The sequence below is a fragment of the Phoca vitulina genome, unplaced genomic scaffold, assembly GCF_004348235.1.
Source record: "Phoca vitulina isolate PV1807 unplaced genomic scaffold, GSC_HSeal_1.0 scaffold99, whole genome shotgun sequence".
NCBI lineage: Eukaryota > Metazoa > Chordata > Mammalia > Carnivora > Phocidae > Phoca > Phoca vitulina.
In genome coordinates, this window is record NW_022589802.1 from 974,548 (window position 1) to 999,042 (window position 24,495).

Below are 24,495 nucleotides of genomic sequence, written 5' to 3' on the forward strand. Positions count from 1 at the left end.
TGCCCCCAACCTCCCACAACATCCCCTTCTCCCACCTGAAGAGAAAGAGAGATTGATTTTTTCTTGGACTCGAGTGCTCTTGGTCTTTTGCTGTAAGGCCTGCATTTATTCTCCACTGGACCAGGCCCAGTGGCCCCCATGAATGGGGTTTCTGTCTCTGTGCACAGTGGACCTGCGAGGCCCACCACAGGGTAAGCCACCCACCCCAGGCTGCCAGGTCCTACGTCCATGGCTGGGAAAGGGGAGGGGCTGGGCCTCGCAAGCAGCGGGCCTCAGGGCTTTCTGGGCCCTCGGGATAGAGGGCAGGTGCCAGGGGTGCCCGGAACCTGCCAAGCCTGTGGGCTTCTGCCATGCGTGCCAGTGCCGAGGCCTCCCAATTTCGGAGGAAACCTCAGCTGGGCAGAGCTAGGGTGGCAAGCACGGACCCCAGCTCTCGGGGCCCCAGTGCCCCCTGGGCACAGGCCACCTCGGGTTGGTCCCTGTACCAGCTCCCCGACTACCTGGAGGCAGCTCCCTTTCCTCCAGACCTCCATTTTCTCCTCTGGAAAAACTAAACTGTGTGTGAACCAGGGGCTGCTGGGTCCCAGTGTGACCACTGTCATCAGGCAGTCCCAAGATGCCCCCTTGCCTCGGGCACGTCCTCTTGGTCAGAGGGGCACCTGCGGACCGGGATGGAACAAGGCGGAGAGGAAGCTGGGCCTGAGGGAAGGAGCAAGAGGCAAAGAAGGAAGTGTCTGACCACAGGCCTCTGGGCCAACCCTAGGAGGGCCCCAGCCCCAGGCCCTGCTGTGGGAGCCGAGGGCGGGCGGATGGGCGGGGGGCGGGGGGCTGGCAAAGAGGCCCCGTCTCACCACATGGCTCTTTGGGGCCAGCTTTGAGGAAGCTTTTCCTACAGCTCTGTCCAGCGTTGACTTATGTTTGGAAGCGATCTGAAAAAATGAGTTAATTGTGGGCAAGGCTTGGGTGGAGGGGAGAGGGGGAAGCTGGGGGAGGGTGCAGGGAGCGGGGAGCAGGGCCAGGAAGGGCCATCTGGAAGGAGCTTCCCACCACCATCTGGGGTTCCAGGTCTCTGTCCAGGGCCACAGGGGAGTGTGTGAGATGCAGGAGGGGGCTGTGGGGGGTTAGGGCGGGGAGTCCCCAGCAAGAGGGTCTTCACTGGGCTCCTCGACATTTGCATACGTGGGTCTGTGCGCAGGGTGCAGGGGGGACAGGGGTGTTGCTGCCTTCAGGGAGCCCCCATGGCAGCTGACAGTCTTGTAAGAGCCACACAGGGTCCATTGGCACCCTCTCCCTTGTCCCATCCAGGGCTCTGGTTTATGGCCTGAATGTGGAGCTGTGCCACACACAGGCCAGAGACAGAGACTATCTGTGGAGTGAGCATGAGCAAGTACTTTGGGAGCCAAGGATGAAGCCACTGGTGTGCCTGTGTGGCCCTGGGCTGGAGGACGGCTGAAGCTCTGGGAGGGGGAGCACTTCGGCAAGGGAGGCTGGAGATGTGCCGGGGAGACTACGAGAAGTTTGCCCGGGAAACCTGGAAGACTGAGCGCTCCCAGCCTCCCCAGTACAGAGAAGGAAGCAAGGGGGGTAGGGCTTGCCCAAGTCAAGGCATTGTCTGAGGAGGGGTAGGACCCTTCCTGAGGTAGGACCCTTCCTGAGGTGGGCCCCTGGAGTGGGACTGTGGTGGGAGCCCTTGCTCTGACCCTCCCCCTGCCTGGGGATGGATTCTGGAATCCTGGCCCCCAACCCATTTCCCCTGTTCGTGCCGCTCCCCAGGCGCTGACTAAACATCCTGCCATCTGGTTCCCATTAGCTGGGCTGGGGGTGGGAGGAAGCCTGCTCCCAGGTTTCTCTGGCACAGCAGTCTGGAGGAGGGAGGGACCCCGCTTCTACCCACCTAGGCAGGAAGGGGCGAGGCCTGGGCCCTGTCAGTTCCCCAGCTCCCATGGAGTCCTGTCCTGCTGTCCTTCTCCTGCTGGGGACCCAAGGACCACCTGGCCACCTGCTCTGTCCAGTCTTGCAGTACCTGCACATCATGGGGACCTTGAGGAAACCCCCAGAGAGCAGAGCCAGCCTGCAGGGGTGGGGGGCTCAGCAAAACTTGAGGTCCCCTCCCACACCCACCCCTCCTACACCCAGAGCTCACTCGTGGACTTGGGCTGGGACAGGCAGGGCCCCCAGCCAACACTAACCCTGAGCCTAGTGTCTGGAGCGCGGGGTGGGAGGGGTGTTGGGATTTTCCAGGAACCAGGGATACAGCGAGCTTTGGGCTCGCAGCTCTGCCCTGGACAGACTGGCCATGTGATGTCGGGAACAAGTCTCCCTGCTCAGGGCCTCGGTCTCTGCACCTTAATGTAGTGGGTGTGCGCTCCTTACAAAGTTCTAGAATCTGAGAGCTGGAAGGGGCCTGGAGTTACATTAAATGATCGAGGTTGCTTCCAGCTGCACAATCCTAGGATTCTAAGGGCAAGGAACAGACTCCCGGTTCTTGTTCTCCTGCCCTGCCCTTCCACGTGGCCCACTGTCCACACACTCATGCACACCCATGTGCACACGTACCCGCACAAGTCGGGGGCTCTGATTGGGAGCCAGGAGGATGCCAGAGCAACACTCCTCATCCCTCAAGCCTCCTTAGAACTGCACAGCTGAGAGCTCTCCTCCCATCAAGAGAGGATTGGAAAATGGATTCTTTGCTCAGGGAACGTTCCCGAGCTCCTGCTGTGGGCCAGGCACCATGCCGGGGCACTGTGTGGGGAGGCACACCGCCAGCTGGCTGTGTAGGGGGGAGCACAGGGACCCCATCAGAAGGAAAGAGACGGCCATGGTGACTGGAGGGAGGGGTACTTTTGATGGGGGTTCAGATGAGGACCGTGAGGAAGTAACATTTGGGGGGACTCTTCCCTGGAGCTCTGTCTGCCCTTCACAAGGGCAGGATGGCCAGTGCGAGGCTGGGAGGCAGAACAGGGCGGGGGAATCAGCAAGTAGGCCAGTGTGGGGCAGGAGGCTGAGGGAGGGAGAGGCCGGGGGAGGGCGGCAGGGCGAGCTGCACAGGGCGTTCTGTGGGCGGCAGGCTGATTTTGCCTGTAACCTTGAAGAAAACAGGGAGCCACAGTGGGCTTCTGAGCACGGGACTCACGTGATCTGACTTACATTATCAGAGGATTTCACAGACTGCAGGGGAACACTGACTTGTTGGGGCCACAAGCGAGAAGATAGGAGCCAGCGTGGAGGCAGCTGCACCCTGTAGGGCAGAGGTGAGGGGGGCCGGTGCAGGGTGGAAGCTGCAGCCAAGCCGTCTCGACCCGAGGGAAGTGGGGAGAGTCGGAATGCTGAGGGCGGAGTGAGCCTGGGGCAGAAGCTCAGGAATCCACCTCCTGACCTGTCAGGTGTGAGGGCGGTGATTAGACAGCCAAGTGGTGATGTCCAGAAGGCAGTCCCGTGTATGAATGCACAGCTTGGGGCCAAGGTCTGGGCTGCTAGTCCTGCCCTCCCACTATCTGTCATTTGATACGTGCCTCAAGCCCCTACTGCGTACCAGGCCTTCTGCAGCCAAAGACACAGAACAAGGGAGCAGGCCTGTTCTTGAGCCTGCGTCGTCGTGTCCAAGTCACACTGAAACCAGGGTGTCCCTGAGCGCCTGCGCGCAGGTGCAGAGGCCCGTGGGTGCTGGGCTCTGTCCTTGGGAATCTGTGGGAGGGACTGTCAGGGTGCGGACTCAGGCATCTCTAGTATATAAATAAAGGTACATGGGCCTTTTCCCCCTTCAAGCTTTGAGAAGAAAAGAGCCAAACTTTCTGTGCTCTCTTCCTGTTGCCAGCAGTTTCTTCCCTAGAGAAAACCCGTCTTGCTGTAATGCCATTAAAACCTCAGAGGATCTGGTCCCAATTAAACAACTTTTTCTGCAGATGCTTTTGTGAGCACTGAATACATCAGCCCATCCAGAGACCTGGTGTTCCTGAGTGAGGGAGGGAGAGAGCGAGGGGAAGGGCGAGAGAGACAGAGAGACGGAGGAAGGAGAAGGAGGGAAGGGGGCACGGGACCCCAAGCAGGACGAGGATGGCTGGGGACGGGGTAGTGGAGAGTAAGGTGCCACTGCTTTCAGCTGCCGAGTGTCTGTAGAAGGTGGGCCTGGGCTGGGGGGAGTGCGGCCAGGGTGGCTTTGGGGCACAAAGGTCCCAGGTGGCTGTTGTGGCTGGGTTGAGGGAGGAGGGCCATGATTGGGACGGGGGCACGTGGGGGCCACTTGCCCACCTCCCTTCCCCCTCTGAAATTCAGTTGGTTCCTTACCAATAATGTGGGCCCTGCTCGACTCCGTGTGGAAGCTAACCTCTGCCCCTCCAGATGGGCATGGGGTGGGGGGGCTCAGGCAGGGATCAGAGGCTGGGTGCTAGCTGGGGGCAGGGCACTGGGAAGCCGAGGTTCAGCGCCCCCTCCCCCGCCTGGCCCTCCGCAGTGGGCACGTTCGTGTTCCAGTCCTGGCGCCTGCGTCTCCAGCTCCAGACGCATGTGACTCAGTCCTGCCGGCTTTGCCAAGCCGTCTAGACCCGAGTGTCTCCCTGCGGAGGGGGCCATCCCGCCCGCCATTTCCTCTTCTGCGGCCCAGGAGCCTGAGCCCCGGCCCACGTGCAGCCGCCCCCCTCCCCCCTGCCCCCCGCCGCGCAGCTGTCCCCACCCCTCACCCTGCCCGGGCGCATCGCAGCCTGGGCCCCTGCAGAAGAGGAGCATGAGAGCTTGAGCTTGGATCCCAAAGGCCTCCAGGGGCCCAGCCTGCAGCCCTCCCCACCCCAGTTTTGGAGCCTGGGTCAAGAAGGCAAGTGAAGACCGTGACCATGTCCGCTGGGGCCCCCTCCAGCCCCGGGTTCATTCTCACCCCTGGATCCATGGGGACTAGGAGAGGGCTCATGGGTCCACTTCCTGGCCCGCAGCCTGACTCTGTCCACACCCCTACAAATGCCTGCAAGGTGGATGGACTTCACAGATCCTCTCAGACCCTAGGAGTAGTCTGAGATCTGATCTGGGTCTTAGGCGTGTGAAATGGGCCCTTGCAGGAGATTGTGGCCTGGGAGCTGTTGGCATCCCCTGGGCTCCAAGGGCCCCTCAGCAGCAGGCGGTGAGGCTGGGGCCCTGAAGCAGGAGGCCCAGGGCAGGCCAAGGTTTCCTTAGGTTTCCTGTGAGCAGGGAGCCAGCTGCCCCTGCCTTAGGTTGCCATGGTCCCTGCCCTAGCACAGGGACCAGAAGTGACAGGAAGAGGAGGCCAAGGTCCCAGGACAGCCTCTCCATCCTCATGTGCCGGCAGACTCCCGGTGTCCGCACGGAGGTCTAGAAGGACAGCATTCTAGAAGTGGTTGTCATCGGTCAGCTCCTAGACTGATAGTCTCATCCGTCCAGTACTTGGGTGGGAGCCTACTAGACTCCCCCAAGCCTATGCTTGTGGCAGGCTCATATCTGTCAGGCCCATGGTGGCAGCTCCGGAGTCCTCTGGACTTATGAGACTCCAGGAGTGTGTGCTTGGCCAGACAGGTCCCCAGGGCCTTGAGGTGGGTGACTAACAGTGACCACCTGAAGGGATGTCAACATCACTCTTGTTCCGGGGACCCTTTAGGTCTCATTGCCCATGTGGTAGTTTGGGGTCTCACATACAAAATCCCTTACTTCCCGGTTTTCCACTCTTCCTCCCATCTGTGTGAAGGTGGCTGGTTTTGAGTGGGCTCCTGGCTGGCACAGATATTGTGGGCTGGCTGCGAGACCAGGGCACCAGGGTGGATGGTGACCAACAGCTCAGCACGGTAGCTCAGTCAGGGGCAGAAGAGAGAAGTTAGGGCAGGAGGAGGGGGGAGAGGGAGGGGCGGAAAAGGCAGCCTTGACCTTGCCCGTGGAGAGTCTTGGCCTCAGACCATCCTCAGCCTGACCTCGTTACCATGTCTCATTTCTCCCTCAGTCCAGTGTCAGGAACTGCTACTTACTTCTCCCACGGACTGGAGCAGCTTCTTGTACCATAACTGAATTCTTCCTCTGAAATGTCACACACACTCACCACTTGCCTTTGCTTCAAGAGCCTGCATTTGGTGCTCCCAGGGCATGTGGTGAGGAGTCCCTTCATCTCCTCTTCTTACTGGGGAAACTTGGGGCTGAGGAGAGTGGGAGTTGGAGGAAGCCTTTGTCCCTCGAAGGTTCCCCTCTTTCAGGGGCAGGAGTTTATGGCGGAACAAGGACTTCAGCTCCTGTCAGATGCAGCAGAAGCCAGTCTGCTTTCTCTTCCTTGATGGAGAGTGTAAACCCTTGATCTCCAGCTTCCTTTGATTGGCAATGTCTGCTGCGGGGGAGGGGAGCACTGGTTAAGATTCCCCCTGAACCCTGGGATCTGTTGCTAAAGACAGCCTCAACATTGCAGTGGAGATGCTCTCAGGGACCTTCCTCTTGCCGGACGCCCTGCACAGCTCCCGCCAACAGCTGCTGCTCCAGGGCAGGGAGGCCGTTGAGCGAAGGCATCTGGGGGGCTGTCCATTTCTGTGCCCACTGCACAAAGTGACGTGCCTCACGTGGCTGGCTGCCTTGCCCTGCGCTGCCTGCCAGCCCATCCCTGGCACGGTGGGGCTGGTGCCTGTCAACTGGCCTCAATTTCCAGCCTGTTTTCCAAGTACTGACACATGGCTGAGGCCCTGCTGAGACCCATGGCCAAGTTTCCCCCATGATCAGGAGGTTGGCTCTTGTTGCATGAACTGCCTCCATCTGCCCAGGGAGCCATACTCTCCACTGACCCCCTGTTCCTACTGAATCCCCTCCTAGGGGGACAGAGCCTTCAGCCGCATTTTTGGCCCCTCACCCACGCAAGCCTCCTTCACAGAACCCGGGGGCTTTGGGCAGAAATGCCTCTTAGAGGCCTGTCCTCTCCTTCCTCACTGTAGTTACCCACCCTTTCACAGCCTTACCCACCTCCCTGGGCTTACACACCTCCCAAGACAGGGAGTGTTCTCCCTTTCTGGGCAGCCAGCCGGGGTTTAGGCAGTGTCCTCTGGGAGAGGTGCTTCCTTGTGTTGAGCTTGAGTTCAAGTTTCCAGAAGCTTCTATCAGCCGGCTCCTTCTTTCCCCACTCCGTGAGAGGCCCAGCAGTCTCTGTTTCCATCCCAGCCCGCAGCTTTCCAGTGGAGGATGTTTGGGAGGCACCATGATTTAGTGGTGGTGTGCACAGGTCTTCGGCAGCCACCTCCATGAGCTGAGGGCTGGCCAGCACATCCTCCGTACAGGACGATGGACCCCATGACCTCTCAAGATGGTTTTCTCCCTTCGAGGCCCTGTCAATCCCTCCACGTCCCACCCCATGCCATAGACAGAGCTGCTGAGTTGGGGAAGGACTGCTTAGAGTACTGGCTCCATCGGGCTGGGTGGAGAAGGGGAATTTTCTTCCAGAATACACAGGGGCTTGTTTCTTCCTGATCCTTAGGAGCAGAGGATATGGGGAGGGTGGGGGAGGCCACCACACTGCTGTGGTTTCTCCCGCCAAATTCCCCAGTCCTAGGAAAGATCCACAGAAAAACCCACAAGAATTTGAATGTCTGAGCTGGGGCTGTGATTGAAATGAAATTTTTTAAAAAGAAAGAAAGAAAAACAAAAACAAAAAGAGAAAAAAAAAAGATTAAAAAAAAACAGCCCAAAGCCCCTACAGCCTTCAGCTGCCAGAAGGGCCCAAGGCAGCAACCATGCTGGACAGGGGAAGGGGCCTTATGGTGCTTTGCATGTCCCTTCAGCTCACTTCCAAGGCTCTGTGTCCTCAGAATAGCTCGGAATCACAAACCATTCAGTAGGGAATCAGGTCCTGCCCCACAAGGACAGGCTTGGGTCTTTTTTTGTTAACCCAGACTCCTGCCCCCTCATCCTGGGACAGAACTGAGAGCCCTTTCCTGTCACTCAGAGGACTGCAGTTGCGTCCTACCAGGTCCCTGGGTCCCCCTGTCTCTAGATTTGCCTCTTGGTCCCTCTTTCCAGGAGGTGGCAGGGCAGGGCACAGAGGAGGGAGAGACTCCCGAGAAGACTGAGCTGGCAGCAGCTGCCTGCCTTGGCTTCCGACTCCCTGGGCACCAGCCCCTCTTCAGCTCCTTCCCGCCTCCTCAGATCAGCAGGTCCCAGGGATGGGGGCGTTGGAGGTCTGGAGACAGATGGGTTGTCAGATTTCATGCCGGACTCATTGAGTTTGAGGGCTGTGAGAGATGCAAAGAAATTTGTAAGTGGACAGGGCGGGAAGGAGCCACAGAACCTTCCAGGAAGATGGAAGACAGAGTGGGGGAGGAGGGGGGGAAAGTAGCAGAGTCCGGCACAATAACAGTGAACATCTACACAGTGCTTTGTACGTGCCAGGCATTGTCATAGGAATTATTACCTCATTCCATCTTCATAGCAATCCAATGAGGTAAGTGCTCTCATTTATTCCCCATTAGGTGAGGGCAAGAAGGCACAGAGAGGTTAGGTAACCTGCCCAAAGTCACCCAGCTAGTGAGTAGTGGGGTCGGATTGGAACACAAGGAACTTCCCTCTAACTACAGCTGTGAGTGTGGGAAACGGGAGATAGAGCCCCGCACAGGGAGCCAGGACGCTCAGTCCCAGTTCAGTCCCACCCGCCAGGCGCCTCTCCATCCTCTAGAGAACCCGACCGAGGCAGGCGCGCCCTCTCCTGGCGAAGGCTCGCCCCGACGCCCGCTCGGCCGGGGCCGCCAGCAGGCGCGACGCGAGCGAGGGGGCCAAAGAGGGCCCGGCCCAGCCCGCCCGCGCCCCGCCCTTTCCCCGAGCCCTGCCTCCTGGGTGGTGCCCAGGCTCGCGTGGGGCTGCGGCCCAATGAGAAGGCGCGGCGGGGGCGGGGAGGGGTGGGCGGGCCGGCGCGGGCAGGCGGGTGGGAGGGGCGCGGGGCTTGCGTGTGATTGGCAGCCGGGCCGGCTAGTGAGCCGGAGGCGGGGGCGGGGCGCGGCTCAGAGCGCGAAACATGGCTGGGCTAGGTGTCGGCGTCGGTGGCGGCGGCTACAAGAACGAGGGCGACGAGGGCGACGAGGGCGTACTCCAGGCGGCCGTGGAGGTGTTCGCGAAGCTAAAGGTGCCGGGGACCCAGGACGCCCCCCTCCCCGGGGGCAGCGGGGGCCAGGGCAGCGGATCGGGCAGGGCCTACTGCGGAAGTCGGCGGAGCCACACGCGCGGCCGGTCTTTCAGTTCCCGGCGGCGGCCTCTGTCCGCTCTCTGCTCGTTGGGCGGCCCCGGGCCTTCGCGCTTGCTGTCTCGGTGGTCCGTGCCTGCTGCTTCGGGCCGGCGCCACGCGCGTGCTCCCCCTTAACTTACGTTGCACGAATTCTGCAGGACCTTGCTGGGCGCACGAGGCAGATGCAGACACGGGGAGGGCACGGGCCCTGGGCTCAGGGAGCTCGCGGGGTTGGGGGGAGACAGGCAGGGTCCGTGCCACCCTGTCGAGTCAGAGTCAGATGCTCGTAGGGCAGATAGCCGTCCCAGGTGCCCCACGAACCGCCGCTGCTCTGCCTCACCCGCCTTGCCTGTCCCCCATCCCCTTCCCCCATCCCCTTCCCCCATCCCCTTCCCCCATCCCCTTCCCCCTCCCCTCCCCTCCCCTCCTTCCTCCTCCGTCCCCCCCACCCCCCCGCACTCCAGATGGGTGCTATCTGCCTTCTCCCTGACCCTTCCCTGTGGCATAGCTGGGAGCCTGGATCAGAATCTCGGAGTCTTGCCAAAGCCTCTAGTTGCTACTAGGTTAAACTGCTACACGAGGCCAGAGCGGGAGTACTTAAAGGAGGTGGGGTGACAGGCCACTGGGGATGTGGGCTGAGAATGAGGAAAATTTAACTCTGGGCAAGATGGAGGGAGAGCGCTGCCAGGAGGCGGTGGGGTTTGGGGAGCCCGTGTGTGCTACCAAGCCTGGTGTGTGCTTGGTGGGTAGTAAATGTGTGTGAAGGGAGGAGCATTTCAACCCTTAAGTCCTACTCGATTTCTAAAGCATCCTGGTTTTCCTTTCCTTGCTTAGGCTCTCAACTGCCCGGTCATTGAGGGTCTTTATATCACAGAACCTAAGACCATTCAGGAACTGCTGTGTACTCCCTCGAAGTACCGCTTGGAGATCCTGGAGTGGATGTGTGTTCGGTAACGTCTTTGTTTCTTCCTCCCCATCCCTGGGGTACTCCAGGCACCACTCAGCCCACCTGGGAAAGATAGGTGTTCGATATTCTTGTAAGTAGTGGTACTCCCAGACGGTCACCGTGAGAACAGCTGTTTGGGTAAGAGGTGCCAGCCATGGAAACCGTGCTCAAGTTTGCCTTGAAAGTGCTGCCCCCACCCCCCATGCCAGTGCTTTAGCTGGTCTGTTTGCCGCCTCAGCTGAAGTGCTGAGCTGGGCTTCTTTTTTTTTTTTTTAATTTTTTTATTGTTATGTTAATCCCCATACATTACATCATTAGTTTTAGATATAGTGTTCCATGATTCTTTGTTTGTGCATAACACCCAGTGCTCCATGCAGAACGTGCCCTCCTCAATACCCATCACCAGGCTAACCCATCCTCCCACCCCCCTCCCCTCTAGAACCCTCAGTTTGTTTTTCAGAGTCCATCGTCTCTCATGGTTCTTCTCCCCCTCCGATTTCCCCCCCTTCATTCTTCCCCTCCTGCTACATTCTTCTTCTTCTTTTTTTCTTTCTTAACATATATTGCATTATTTGTTTCAGAGGTACAGATCTGAGATTCAACAGTCTTGCACAATTCACAGCGCTTACCAGAACACATACCCTCCCCAGTGTCCATCACCCAGTCACCCCATCCCTCCCACCCCACCCCCCACTCCAGCAACCCTCAGTTTGTTTCCTGAGATTAAGAATTCCTCATCTCAGTGAGGTCATATGATACATGTCTTTCTCTGTTTGACTTATTTCTGAGCTGGGCTTCTGAGTGTTCTCCTTGCTTTACTAGTTTCAGAGCCGGCAGGGGCCTCGATCCTTTCATTGTCAGACTGGACTTGTGAACTCTCTTGCATCTTGCCATTGAGGAGTGACAAGCAGGGCCAAGACCCTGTTTCCCAGTCCTTCAGATCGAGGAGTGCCCTGGTGGGTGTGCCTGGCTCTGTGCAAGGGAAGCAAAGCCTACCCAGATGGCAAAGGGAAAGATCCGGAAAGTCCCAAGGACTGTCTGTTCCTTGTGAGCAGCAGCCCATGAGCTGAGCATCTGTGCCAAGGCTACAGCGGGGAAGGCTCGACCAGGCCTCTCATGGAGCAGGCTCCTGTGCTGTTGGGCATGACCCCCAGGGCCCTCTCTGGAGTGGCCACGGTCGGTTGGTACAGGAGTCTCTCAGAAGGCCAGGTCTGGGCCTGTTCCTTTTCAGCCTTGCCTCTCTGCCCTTGCAGCTCAGGAAGATGCCTGGGCAGGAGCCTGGTGGTGGAGCAGCGAGGATGCGGCCTGCACCCAGCTGGTGTACCTGCCAGGCCATGGGACGCCAGCAGGCCTGGCCCTGGGCCGGCTGTCCTGCGAATGGCTGGGAGGGAGGGGAGGCATTTTCATGTTTGAGCCTCTGTATTTCCAGCAGCCTGTCCTCCTGTCCTCCAGGCCCTCCCCCAGGCCCACCCCACGCCTCTGCTCAGAGCGCTCTTGTACCCTTTTGCTCTCCCTCCTGAAAGCACTGTCAGGTCTCTGGATAACCTTCAAAGACCCCGCTCACATGTCGCAGCTCTTTTTTAAAAGTCTCCAGCTCCCAGGGCAAAACATATCCCTCTTTCCCCTCAGATACCCACAACCCTTTGAGCACACCCCCTCCCAGAGCTCTCAGCACATTGGGTCTGTCTTGGCCTGCTGTCCTGTCTGGGAGCTGCTGAAGGGCATGTACCAGGCAGGACTCGTGTGTCAGCCCCAGGCTGCTGCACGGTGTTGGACATACTTGAAATGTGCTCCAGGCTGTTGGATGATAAGCAGGCGCATGGACACATGCACACCCATGTATCATTCCAGGCGCCTCAGGCATGGATGGGTGACCTCAAGGAGTGGGGGCTCTAGCGGCTGCAAAAGGCCTAGGCATGAATCCCAGTGGTGGGCATACCTCTGCAGTCTGAATGTTATGCATGTTGGCACAGAGGAGGTGGCACTTGATTTGGGAGGGGACGGGTGATGGTGGGTGCTCATTTCAACCGGAGTGAGGAATCAAGGTGTGGGAGGGAGAGCTGGGCTGCAGTGGCCCCAACAGCAGCTTGGGGCAGCTCCTGCAGAGCCTTGCAGGCCACGTGAGGGCCTTTCCACCTGATGCTCTAGGCAGGGCAAGCATGGGACCAGGGAAGCAACATACTAAAGTTGGCGTTTTGGCAAGGTGACTCGGGTTCTGTGGTGGATGGATTTGGAGGGGAGACGGTGGAGGCAGGGAGACCGATACGGAGACTGTTGGAACAGCCCCAGGAAAAGATGGCAGGAGCCTGCCTTGGAACGACAGATGGCTCACATGATGGCCACTGCCAGCCCTGGAAGGACCGGTGCGTGGTCCAGGAGTCTGGGAGGAGAGGCAGTAGTGGGGATGGCCTGGGCTAGTGCAGGGGTCTCAAGTGTTCCCCCAGGAGGAGGGGTGCCACAGCCATGTCTTGGAGAGGCTCTCATGGGAGGGACCCCAGATTTGCCTGGCTTAGGCTGATGCTGGGGACTGGGGCACCCTGCTGGGTGGGAGGGATGGGTGGGAGTCTGTGGGTACATTCCTCAAATGCTTTAAGTACTTTTATAAATACAAGTAGCTGAATTCTTTGAAAGAATGGACAGGGAACGTACAGTTGCTTCTTATGATCCCGAGCTGGCAAAAGGCCATAGGCCTTTCAAGGTCCCGAAAAGAGGATTGGATAGAGTTCAGCTTCTCCCACATTTCATGTTGGCTTTCTTTGCACGTGGCTTCACCACTTCAGCCCTCGATTAGGGTCACCTTGTCCACCCCGCTCTGGGTGGAACCTGGAAGCCGTACCTGGTGTTGGCCTTGGGGCTCAGCATGCTGGCTCTGGGTGACCCATGTGCCAGGCTGGTCCTCGGTGTGGGGGCAGGGCAGAGCTGCAGGGCCCCCTGGGTTGCTGAATTCAAGGCACCTGGGTTTCCTTGACTCCTGAAGAACTATACTTGCTCTCAAGGCCTTGAGTGCCTTTAGTTTCTGCCCTGCTGCCTCAGGAAGATCAACTTTGATGAAAGCCCTTTCTGAGTGAGGTCACTTAGGCTTTTGTGGATTTGTTCGTTAGTGTGTTGAAGTGGTTTGCTGTGTCCAGCCTGATGGATTGCTGCGTGCTCTCTGCTCCTCGGCGCCTTGTAAGTGGGAACGTTGCCCAGCAACCAGGCCCAGGGCCCGTCCTCCTAGCATTTCACATGGTAGGGGCTCCTTCTGCCCCACCCCTCTTTGGCAGGAGAGCTGGTTGCCTTCATGAGTCACGAAGACAGGCGACGCAGCTGAGGTCCCCTCTCCACTGTAGTCCTGCAGCGTGGGGCCTGGGACCTCAGGTTCAGGGTGGCCCTGCCAGCTCCCAGGGCCCCAGTACGGGCAGGGCAGGTGTGGCCTGGGAGGCAGGCATTCATTTAGAGGCATGGTCCTGGGGTAGGAGAAGTGAGCCCTCTCCATGGAACAGCTACTGTGCCCTTTTCTAGCATGCTAAGTCAGCAGGTCCCTAGGGCTGGTGGCCCTCCACACCATGATGGCAGAGTAGAGTCCTGGCCCTCACTGTCCTGTGGAAAGAGCCTCTTACCTTTCTGTAGGGAGGGCCTGCCCTGGCAGCCAGCTGCTGAGGTTCCCTGGCAAGCAGGCGGCAGTCTCAGCCCCCAGAATGATGCTCCCGTGGCCTCGGTGCTATGCTAGGCCTGGAGCTCACGTCTGGGGGTGTAGTGCTCAGACTGACGCCTGCTCATGGTGGAGACCTCCTGGGGGGGGCTGTCAGGGTATTGTAGCCCTTATTGCCTTTGGATGTGGTCTGTGTCTGGAAACGGTTTTGCCCATCAGCTCGCTGTCTTAAGGCAAGATGCTTATGAGTGGCCACTGTCCCATTTATCCTGATATCGCCGAGGCTGGGGCTCCGCTGGACCTGGGTGGGGGGCAGCTGGGATTGCTGTCTCTCAATCCAGGAGGCTGGAGCTGTGATCCCAGAGCCTATCACACTAGGAGCCCCTAAATGGTTTTAAGCTGTGACCTGGAGTAGGATAATCAATCTCACAATGATTTAAGCTTTTCTAAAAAGAGAAAATGTCCTTCTTTTGAAAGGGCTAAGCATGGACATTTACTAATGGCAGATTATTCCATGGCAAGAGGCCGTGGTCGTTTATTTGTTAATACACACTGGTTGCCTTTTTTGTGCCGGCCTCCATGGCATTAGGCCCCAAAAGTATAGAATGGAAAGTTATCTCCTGGCCTCAGCAAGCCTGCAGCCTGGGAGGTGAGAGCCCGGTGGGAGGACAGTGCCCAGGTTCTCCTGTGACGGAGGGATGCCAAAGTGTCTGTGGGCATGCCTGGCCCTTCCCCAGCTTCCCTGGGGAGGCGATGTCAGCCATGGGCTTCTTGGGATGAGTCAGAGCCAGTGTGCTTGGGCCAGGTGGGAAGAAAGTACTCCAGGCCGAGAAGAGCAGACGCACATGTGTGCAGAGAGGTGTGAGAGGACACCCAGGCGGGGCCTGCAAGGGTGCTCGAGCAGGAAGGGCCTTGGTGGACATTCTTCAAACAAACCTGCACCATGGTTGAGAGAAAAGCCAGCCCTGTGGTTCCTTCTGAGAAAGAGCTTAGAGCTCTGAGGAATTCAGGATTTTCCTCTTGGGCAGTCATTTTGTTTTTTTACTGTGAGAATTTAAATATTTTATTTATTTATTTGAGAGAGAGAGAGTGCGCGTGAGAGAGAGAACACGAGCGGGGGGAGGGGCAGAGGGAGAGGGAGAAGCAGGCTCCCTGCTGAGCAGGGAGGCTGCCAGCATGGGACTGGATCCCAGGACCCTGGGATCATGACCTGAGCCGAAGGCAGACACTTAACTGACTGAGCCACCCAGGCGCCCTATCGTGAGAATTTAAATTTCAGTATTCGGATTCACATTTCTGAGGTATACTTTCAGAAATATTTTGTGGTTTTCTTCCCTAATAATTTATGGAGTTGAAATTCGCATCACATAAAATTATCTATCTGAAGTGAACATTTCAGTGGTATTTAGCACTTGCACAAGTAATTCACTTTTTCAGAGCACGTGTAAGGAGGGGTCATGAGGGGGCCTCTGCTGCCTGCTCAGGACTGACCAGTTTTGCTCTTTCCCTACAGGGTCTGTCCCTCCTGGCAGGACAAGTTCAGCTCGCTAAAGGGGGCCCCAGTTGAGGTGAAGATCCAAGGTGGGTCTGTGTTACAGGAGTTTGGAGTTGGGTGGTGGATTCTGGATAATTCTGAGCTGGTGCATGGCCTCCTTGGCAAGTTGTACTGGATTTCCCATTGGATTGTGTTTACTTCTGGCTGGTGCACACCCTGGAGATCTTCTAGAATCAGGGCACGCCCTACTACACACTGACACACTATGCATGGGCAAAGGGGATGGTTCCTCTTATAGGGGCATGTGAATGAGATCAAGAACGTGTCACTCTGTCCAGCCCATCCACCAAAGCACTGGAGGCAGAGACTGGTTCTTGCCGATGCTTCTGGTGGTTCTGTCCCCATCTTCCTGCTTCCTGCTGTGTTTGCGCTGGGCAGCTCTCCGTAGGGGCTTGTCTTGTAATGGCTTCTTTTCGATCCTTTGTTGGCAGAAACTGTCCTTAATCTGGTAATGAACATTAGGCAAAGGGGAGTAAATTATAGTCCTCACTACGGTGTCTCTAAAAGTCAAATTTTCCGTGGGCCTGCATTTGGCTCAGCTATTCCAGGGTGGGTGACCTGGACCCTGGAGCTCCAGTGCAGGCCCCGGCTCTCACTGCCAAATGAATTATCCAGGGACGCTTGCCCCCGAGGCTGAAATGGGCCAGAAGAACAGGGTGTTGTGTTTTGGAGGCTGCAGGACTGGCCTGTGGGCCGGCCTGGGCTGCATAGAAGTGCTCCCCCTCTCCCCAGTGTGTTATGTCTGCCACTTTCCTGCTGATGGGACCACGTAAAGGCCAGGTGAACCATCAGACTGCATCTGAATTCTTTAACACACACCCACACACAGATGCCAGCCCTGCCCTTAGCCCAGCCAAAGCCTTGACCTTGCCATTCCCAGCCTTAGTTTCTTCTTCTGTAAAGCGGGGGTGATAACCTGAGCCTTGCCCACCTCACGGGAGCGTGCTGAGTGTCAGAGCAGGTGGTAGACATGAGTGCTTGCCAAAGGGTATAATCCTCCAAAGAGGATTAGGAGAACTCCTGAATTCATTGGAGCGGTATTTGTGGGGTGTCCCCTCCGCACCTGGCATCGTTTTGGGTGCTGGCTGCGTGGCGGTGAATGGTGCTGCTCACATGGCACTCATGTGGCGGCTGAGAGAGACAGGTGATAAATGAAGGCAGCGGAATTCTGTGTTGGATGGTGACAAGTGCCATAAACCAAGCCAAGTGAGGGCAAAGTGGTACATGGGTGGGTCGGGAGAAGGGTGGTACTGTTGATTAAGATCATTGGGGAAAGCCTGTCTTTTAAACACAGACTTGCAGGAAGGGAGGAAGCGAGCCAGGCAGATATCAGGAAGAGTAGTGTTCAGGGCAAAGGAACAGCAAGTGCAAAGGGCCTGAGGTAGGCTTGCATGTGCCTTGTAGCTGTGAGGAGTACCAAGGAGGCCCAGGTGGCTGGTGCAGAGTGGAGAGCAAGGGGAGAGTGGTGAAGGCAGAGAGGCATTGGGGCCGGCCGGATCAGGCCATGGAAGGACAGCTTTTATTCTGAGGAAAGCTGTGGCCTGACTTTGGGTTTAACAGGGTCCCTAAGGCCACTGAACTGAGAACAGAGGCCTGGGCAGAGGCAGGGAGACCACTGGAAGGCTCTTGCAGTGATGCAGGCAAGAGATGGGAGGGGGGCAGTGAAAGTGGAGTGTTGGCCAGATCCTGGACTTACCGTGAAGGGAGGGTTGGCCAGACTTACTAAGACTTGGGTATGGGCTAAGCAGGAGAGGAGCCATGGAAGACACAAGGATTTGGGGTTAGGGTTGTGGGCAGTGGGCATGCTTGGGGGTATAATTGGTATTCCTACAGTGTTTCCAGGGTTACTAATGCTTTCGCATAGATGTTCTACTTCTTGCACCAAACCTTCCAAAGCAGATGCCAGAGTTATGCCTGTTCCACTACTGAGCATGTGCGGGTAGGAGATGGGCCTTGCCTATGAAGGAGTAAAGACATTGCCACAGCGCTAGGTCGGGGATGCAGAGCTGACACTGGCCCCAGGCTTTCTAGCTCCAAGTCCTGGCCTTTCTCGATATATCAGATGGTTACTCAGATGTGGCCGGGCAGTCCCTGTACCATGCAGTGACTCAGTTTCCCAGTCTGTAAAATGGAGCTGCGGCCCACCTCCTAGAGTTGCCAGCAAGGTGAAAGGAGATGTTGATAAAGGCCTGTAGGAAATTGACACATGTGAGCCATGGTTCCTTTTGCTTTGGCCTGGCAAGTTCTCTGAAAGGGTGGCACACAGCAACTTTAGAAGGTTCCCTGAGCTCTGTGTCTGCTCCTCAAGTGGCTGGCTGGCTTCTGCTAGAAGCCAGAGTTCCTTATATGGAAGAACATCAGATGTGATCCCTTATTTCAGTGCAGGAAACTGATGCCCACAGAGGTGTAAGTCACACAGCAAGAGGCAGTCCTGGGCATGTTGTCCCCCTGCCTCCTTGTCCACCCGGGCCTTCTGGGCCCAGCGTGGCCTCCTGGGCACTGGCCTGCCAATGCCAGAGCAGAAGCACTCTCCCCAGAGCAGCGCTCGGCACTCTGCACGTTTGGGCACCCCTGGGTGCATGGCGTCCCCTCCTGTTTGGGTGGGCGTCTGCAGTAACAGGACCCTTGTGTTCTGACAGAGATGGTGAAACTAGGCCATGAGCTGATGCTGTGTGGGCTGGATGACCAGGAGCTCCTGAAGGTAAGAGAGGGTCCTCTCTGTTCCCACAGGCTGGGGGCCTCAGTGAGGCTGGGTTAGGGGTGGGAGGGGTTTCTTTCCCCAGGACTTTGCTTCTCAGGCTAGGGAGCCAGCATCCCCAGCCACTGCTCCTAAGCCTCCTGGGCCAGGAATCTATAGGATTCCCTTGCATAGACTCTAGCCATCCCTAGGGCCAAGATGGGGAACACAGCTGAGGAGGCTGGAAGCAGAGCTCTGGTTATGGTGACCGAAAGGACAGAGCACATCCTGTCCTCGGTTGAAGACTTCATTCCCACTGGCACTGGGGTAAGTCCTTTATATGCCAGGAGTAGTCGCACTCACCTGTGGCACTAGGTACTTGTCCTAGTCCCGTTTCACAACTTGCTCTAGGTCACCGGGTGACAGAGTCGGGCCTCAAACCCAGGCCCCGGTCCCAGGCCCCGGTCCCAGGCCCATGCACTTTCCCTGACTAGCTGCCCTCCTGCAGCTTTCTTTACAGAGGTGCCCCTAATCCATGCCCACATCACTCAAAGAAACCCTACCCCTGCCCTTAAAATCTTGTCAAGCTTTTGAAATAATTATTTTCACGTTTTGGCTATTATAAATAATGCTACGAATGTCACTGTATACGTTTTTAACTGAAGACATGTTTTCAGTTCTCTTGGGTATATAGCTACAAGTGGAATCGACAGGTCAGTGTAGTAACTGTACATTTAACTTTTTGAGGAACTATGTGCCAAACTTTTCCAAAGTGACTGTACCATTTTACATTCCCACCAGCAGTTCCCAGTTTCTCCACATCCTCACCAACATCTGTTTATCTTTTTGATTGCAGCCATCCTGGTGGGTGGGAAGGGCTATCTCGTTGTGGTTTTGATTTGCATTTCCCTGGTGACTAATGATGTTGGGTATCTTTTCATGTGCTTATTGGCCATTTGTAGATCTTCTTTAGAGAAATGTCTGTATTTGGTTCTTTTGCCCACTTTTTAATTGGGTTATTTGTCGTTTATTGTTGAGTTGTAAGAATTCTTTCTATATTCTGGATACAAGCCATGTCAGATATTTGATTTTTTAAAAAAATATTTATTTATTTGACGGAGCGAGAGAGCACAAGCAGGGAGAGCAGCAGGCAGAGGGAGAGGGAGAAGCAGACTCCCGGCTGAGCAGGGAGCCCGATGTGGGGCTTGATCCCAGGACCCTGGGATCATGACCCGAGCCGAAGGCAGACACGTAACAACTGAGCCACTCAGGCGCCCCCACTCCACATCTTCTTTATCCATTCATCTGTGGTTGGACAGCTGGGCTCTTTCCGTAGTTTGGCTATTGTGGACATTGCTGCTATAAACATTGGGGTGCATGTGCCCCTTCACATCACTGTTTGTATCCTTTGGATAAATACCTAGTGCTACAATTGTGGGTTGTAGGGTAGTTCTATTTTTAATTTTTTGAGGAACCTCCATGCTGTTTTCCAGAGTGGCTGCAGCAGCTTGCTTTCCCACCAACAGTATAAGAGGGTTCCCCTTTCTCCACATCCTTCTCCAACATTTGTTGTTTCCTGACCTGTTCATTTTAGCCATTCTGACTGGTGTGAGGTGGTGTCTCATTGTGGTTTTGATTTGTATTTGGATAAAGAAGATGCCCACTGATGTTGAGCATTTTCTCATGTGTCTGTTGGCCATTTATATGTCTTCTTTGGAGAAATGTCTGTTCATGTTTTCTGCCTATTTCTTGACTGGATTATTTTTGTTTAGGGTGTTGAGTTTGATAAGTTCTTTATAGATTTTGGATACTAGCCCTTTATCTGATAAGACATTTGCAAATATCTTCTCCCACTATGTCAGTTGTCCTTTGGTTTTTGTCCACTGTTTCCTTTGCTCTGCAAAAGCTTTTTATCTTGACAAAGTCCCAATAGTTCATTTTTGCCTTTGTTTCCCTTGCCTCTGGAGACGTGTCTAGCACGACGTTGCTGTGGCCGAGGTATTCATAGAGGTTGCTGCCTGTGTTCTCCTTTAAGATTTTGATGGATTCCTGTCTCACATTTAGGTCTTTCATCCATTTTGAGTCTGTTTTTGTGTATGGTGTAAGGAAATGGTCCAGTTTCATTCTTCTGCATGTGGCTGTCCAATTTTCCCAACACCGCTTGTGGAAGAGACTATCTTTTCCACTGGACATTCTTTCCTGCTTTGTCAAAGATTAGTTGACCATAGAGTTGAGGGTCCATTTCTGGGCTCTCTATTCTGTTCCATTGATCTATGTGTCTGTTTTTGTGCCACTACCATACTGTCTTGATGATGACAGCTTTGTAATTGAGCTTGAAGTCCGGAATTGTGATGCCTCCAGTTTTGGTTTTCTTTTTTAACATTCCTTTGGCTATTCAGGGTCTTTTCTGGTTCCATACAAATTTTAGGATTGTTTGTTCCAGCTCTGTGAAAAATGCTGCTGTTATTTTGATAGGGATTGCATTGGATGTGTAGATTGCTGTGCGTAGTTATAGACATTTTAATAATATTTGTTCTTCCAATCCATGAGCATGGAATGTTTTTCTTTACGTCTTCCTCAGTTTCTTTCATCAGTGTTCTATAGTTTTCAGAGTACATGGTCTTTTAACCTCTTTGGTTAGGTTTATTCCTAGGTATCTTATGGGTTTTGGTGCAATTGAAAATGGATTGATTCCTTCTCTTTCTGCTGCTTCATTGTTAGTGTATAGAAATGCAACAGACTTCTGTGCATTGCTTTTATATCCTGTGACTTTGCTGAATTCCTGTATCAGTTCTAGCAATTTTTTGGTGGAGTCTCTTGGGTTTTCTACATAGCGTATCATGTCGTCTACAGAGAGTGAAAGTTTGACTTTTTCTTTGCTGATTTGGATGCCTTTTATTTCTTTTTGTTGTCTGATTGCTGAGGCTAGGACGTCCAGTACTATGTTGAACAGTAGTGGTGAGAGTGGACATCCCTGTATGTTCCTGACCTTAGGGGGAAAGCTCTGTTTTTCCCTGTTGAGAATGATATTCTCTGTGGGTCTTTCATATATGGCTTTTATGATGTTGAGGTATGTACCCTCTATCCTTACATGGCGGAGGGTTTTTATCAAGAAAGGATGCTGTATTTTGTCAGATGCTTTTTCTGCATCTATTGAGAGGATCATACGGTTCTTATCCTTTCTTTTATTAATGTGGTATATCACATTGATTGATTTGCAGATGTCGAGCCACCCTGCAGCCCAGGAATAAATCCCACTTGGTCGTGGTGAATAATCCTTTTGATGTACTGTTGAATCCTATTAGCTAGTATCTTGGGGAGAATTTTTGCAACCATGTTCATCAGGGATATTGGTCTGTAATTCTCCTTTTTAGTGGGGTCTTTGGTTTTGGGATCAAGGTAATACTGGCCTCATAGAATGAGTTTCGAAGTTTCCCTTCCATTTCTATTTTTTGGAACAGTTTCAGAAGACTAGGTATTAATTCTTCTTTAAATGTTTGGTAGAATTTCCCTCGAAAGCCATCCAGCCCTGGATTCTTGTTTGTTGGGAAATTTTTGATTCCTGATACAATTTCTTTGCTGGTTATAGGTCTGTTCAGATTTTCTATTTCTTCCTGTTTTAGTTTTGATAGTTTATATGTTTCTAGGAATTTATCCATTTCTTCCAGATTGCCTAATTTGTTGGCATAAAATTGCTCATAATATGTCCTTATAATTGTTTGTATTTCCTTGGTGTTGGTTGTGATCTCTCCTCTTTCATTCATGATTTTATTTATTTGGGTCCTTTCTCTTTTCTTTTTGATAAGTCTGGCCAGGTGTTTATCAATCTTACTAAATCTTTCAAAGAACCAGCTCCTAGTTTTGTTGATCTGTTCTGCTGGTTTTTTTTTTTATTTCTATGTCACTGATTTCTACTCTAATCTTTATTATTTCTCTTCTCCTACTGGATTTAGGCTTTATTTACTGTTCTTTTTCCAGCTCCTTTAGGTGTAAGGTTAGGTTGTGTAGTTAGAGACTTTTCTTGCTTCTTCTTTTTTTTTTTAAAGATTTTTTTTTTTTTTATTTTTTTATTTATTTGAGAGAGAGAGAGAGAAACAGCATGAGAGGGGATAGGGTCAGAGGGAGAAGCAGGCTCCCCGCTGAGCAGGGAGCCCGATGCGGGACTCGATCCCAGGACCCTGGGATCATGACCTGAGCCGAAGGCAGTCGCTTAACCAACTGAGCCACCCAGGCGCCCCTTTTCTTGCTTCTTGAGGAAGGCCTGTATTGCTATATGCTTCACTCTTAGGACCACTTTGCTGCATCCCAAAAGTTCTGAACTATCGTGTTTTCATTTTCATTTCTTTCATATATTTTTAAAATTCTTTAATTTCCTGGTTGTCCCATTCATTCTTTCGTAGGATGTTCTTAACCTCCATGTATTTGTGGTCCTTCCAAATTTCTTCTTGTGGTTGACTCAAGTTTCATAGCATTGTGGTGGTCTTAAAATATGCATGGTATGATCTCAGTCTTTTTGTACCAGCTGAGACCTGATTTGTGATGCAGTATGTAATCTGTTCTGGAGAATGTTCCATGTGCACTCGAAAAGAATGTGTATTCTGCTGCTTTAGAATAAAATACTCTGAATATATCTGTTAAGTCCATCTGGTCCAATGTGTCATTCAAAGCCCTTGTTTTCTTGTTGATCTGTTTAGATGATCTGTCTATTGTTGTGAATGGGGTGTTAAAGTCCCTTACTATTATTGTATTATTATCAATGAGTTTCTTTTATTTTGTTATTAATTGGTTTATATATTTGGCTGCTCCCATGTTAGGGGCATCAATATTTACAATTGTTAGATATTCTTGTTGGATAGACCCCTTTATTGTGATGTAGTGTCCTTCTTCATCTCTTATTATAGTCTCTGGTTCAAAATCTAGTTTGTCTGGTATAAGGATGGCTACTCCAGCTTTCTTTTGATGTCCATTAGCATGGTAAATGGTTCTCCACTCCCTCACTTTCAATCTGGAGGTGTCTTTGGGTCTAAAATGAGTCTCTTGTAAGCAGCATATCAATGGGTCTTGTTTTTTTTTTGTCCTTTCTGATGCTTTATGTCTTTTGGTTGGAGTATTTAGTCCATTTACATTCAGAGTGATTATTGAAAGATAGGAATTTAGTGCCATTGTATTACCTATAAAGTTGCCATTCTTGGACACTATCTCTGTTCCTTTCTGGTCTTTGTTATTTTGGGTCCTGCTCTCCGCTCATAGGATCCCCTTTAATATTTCTTGCAGGGCTGGTTTAGTGTTCACTAATTCCTTTATTTTTTGTTTGTCCTAGAAACTCTTTATCTGGCCTTCTTTTCTGAATGACAGCTTTGCTGGATAAAGTATTCTTGGCTGCATATCTTTCCCATTTAGCATGTTGAATATGTCATGCCAGTCCTTTCTGGCCTGCCAGGTCTCTGTGGACAGGTCTGCTGCCAGCCTTATGTGTCTACCTTTGTAGGTTAAGGACCTCTTGTCCCTTGCTGCTTTCAAGATTTTCTCCTTATCTTTGTAATTTGTAAGCGTCACTGTAATACGTCAAGGTGTTAATCTATTTTTGTTGATTTTGAGGGGGGTTCTCCGTGCCTCCTGGACTGGAATGCCTGTTTCCTTTCCCAGATTAGGGAAGTTTTCAGCTATAATTTGTTCAAATAAGCCTTCTGCCTCTTTCTCCCACTCCTCTTCTGGAACTCCTATAATACGGATATTATTTCACTTTATGGGATCACTGAGTTCCTTCAGTCTACCTTCATGATCTAATAATTTTCTTTCCCTCTTCTTTTCAGCTTCATTATTTTCCATCATTTTATCTTTTAGATCACTGATTCGCTCTACTACTTCATTCTTCCTCGTTTTTATGGCCTCCACTTGGGACTACATCTTGGTTATAGCATTTTTAATTTTGGCCTGACTAGATTTTAGTTCTTTTATCTCTGCAGTAGGGGATTCTCTAGTGTCTTCTATACTTTTTTCCAGCCCAGCTAGTATCCTTGTAATTGTTTTAAATTCTAGTTCCAAAAATAAATAAATAAATAAATTCTAGTTCAGACATTTTACTTTTATCTGTATTGATTAAATCTCTGGCCATCATTTCTTCCTTTTCTTTTGGGATGAATTCTTCCGTCTTGTCAGTTTGGAGGGAAAAAAACCAAAACAAAATACAAAAAGAAAGAAGAATAAGAAAAAATAAAAAGTAAAAATGAAAAAAATGAAAAAAAAGTTAAAAAATAATATGATAAAATAAAATACATATAGGAAGGTAGATCCTAGGTGTGCTTTGGTCTGCTTGTTAAAAGAAGCTTCCATGGGTCGTTTTTCTGGTTTATAGATGTGCAAGATGTTCTCCAAGACTTCTGATCGATGTCATGGGTGTTCAGAATGATCCAGTCTTTATCTAGCTGTGTTTCAATGAGGAGGCAGGGTTAGGGTCGCCCTACTCCTCTGTCATCTTAACTGCTCCCCCTGGAATTGTTCTCTTAATTTC

The 24,495-nt window shown here is 53.0% G+C and overlaps 1 protein-coding gene across 1 annotated transcript in view; it reads left to right on the forward strand.

The window, feature by feature from the left end:
* Positions 1-1,493: 1,493 nt before the first annotated feature.
* The window catches only part of HAUS7 (HAUS augmin like complex subunit 7), a 35,628-nt gene continuing 12,626 nt past the window's right edge, over positions 1,494-24,495 (forward strand). The window contains exons 1-5 of the mRNA XM_032397476.1: positions 1,494-1,584; positions 8,937-9,076; positions 10,010-10,125; positions 15,266-15,333; positions 17,947-18,008. Of these exons, the coding sequence (XP_032253367.1) occupies positions 1,494-1,584; positions 8,937-9,076; positions 10,010-10,125; positions 15,266-15,333; positions 17,947-18,008 (477 nt within the window). The remainder of the gene's footprint in view (positions 1,585-8,936; positions 9,077-10,009; positions 10,126-15,265; positions 15,334-17,946; positions 18,009-24,495) is intronic.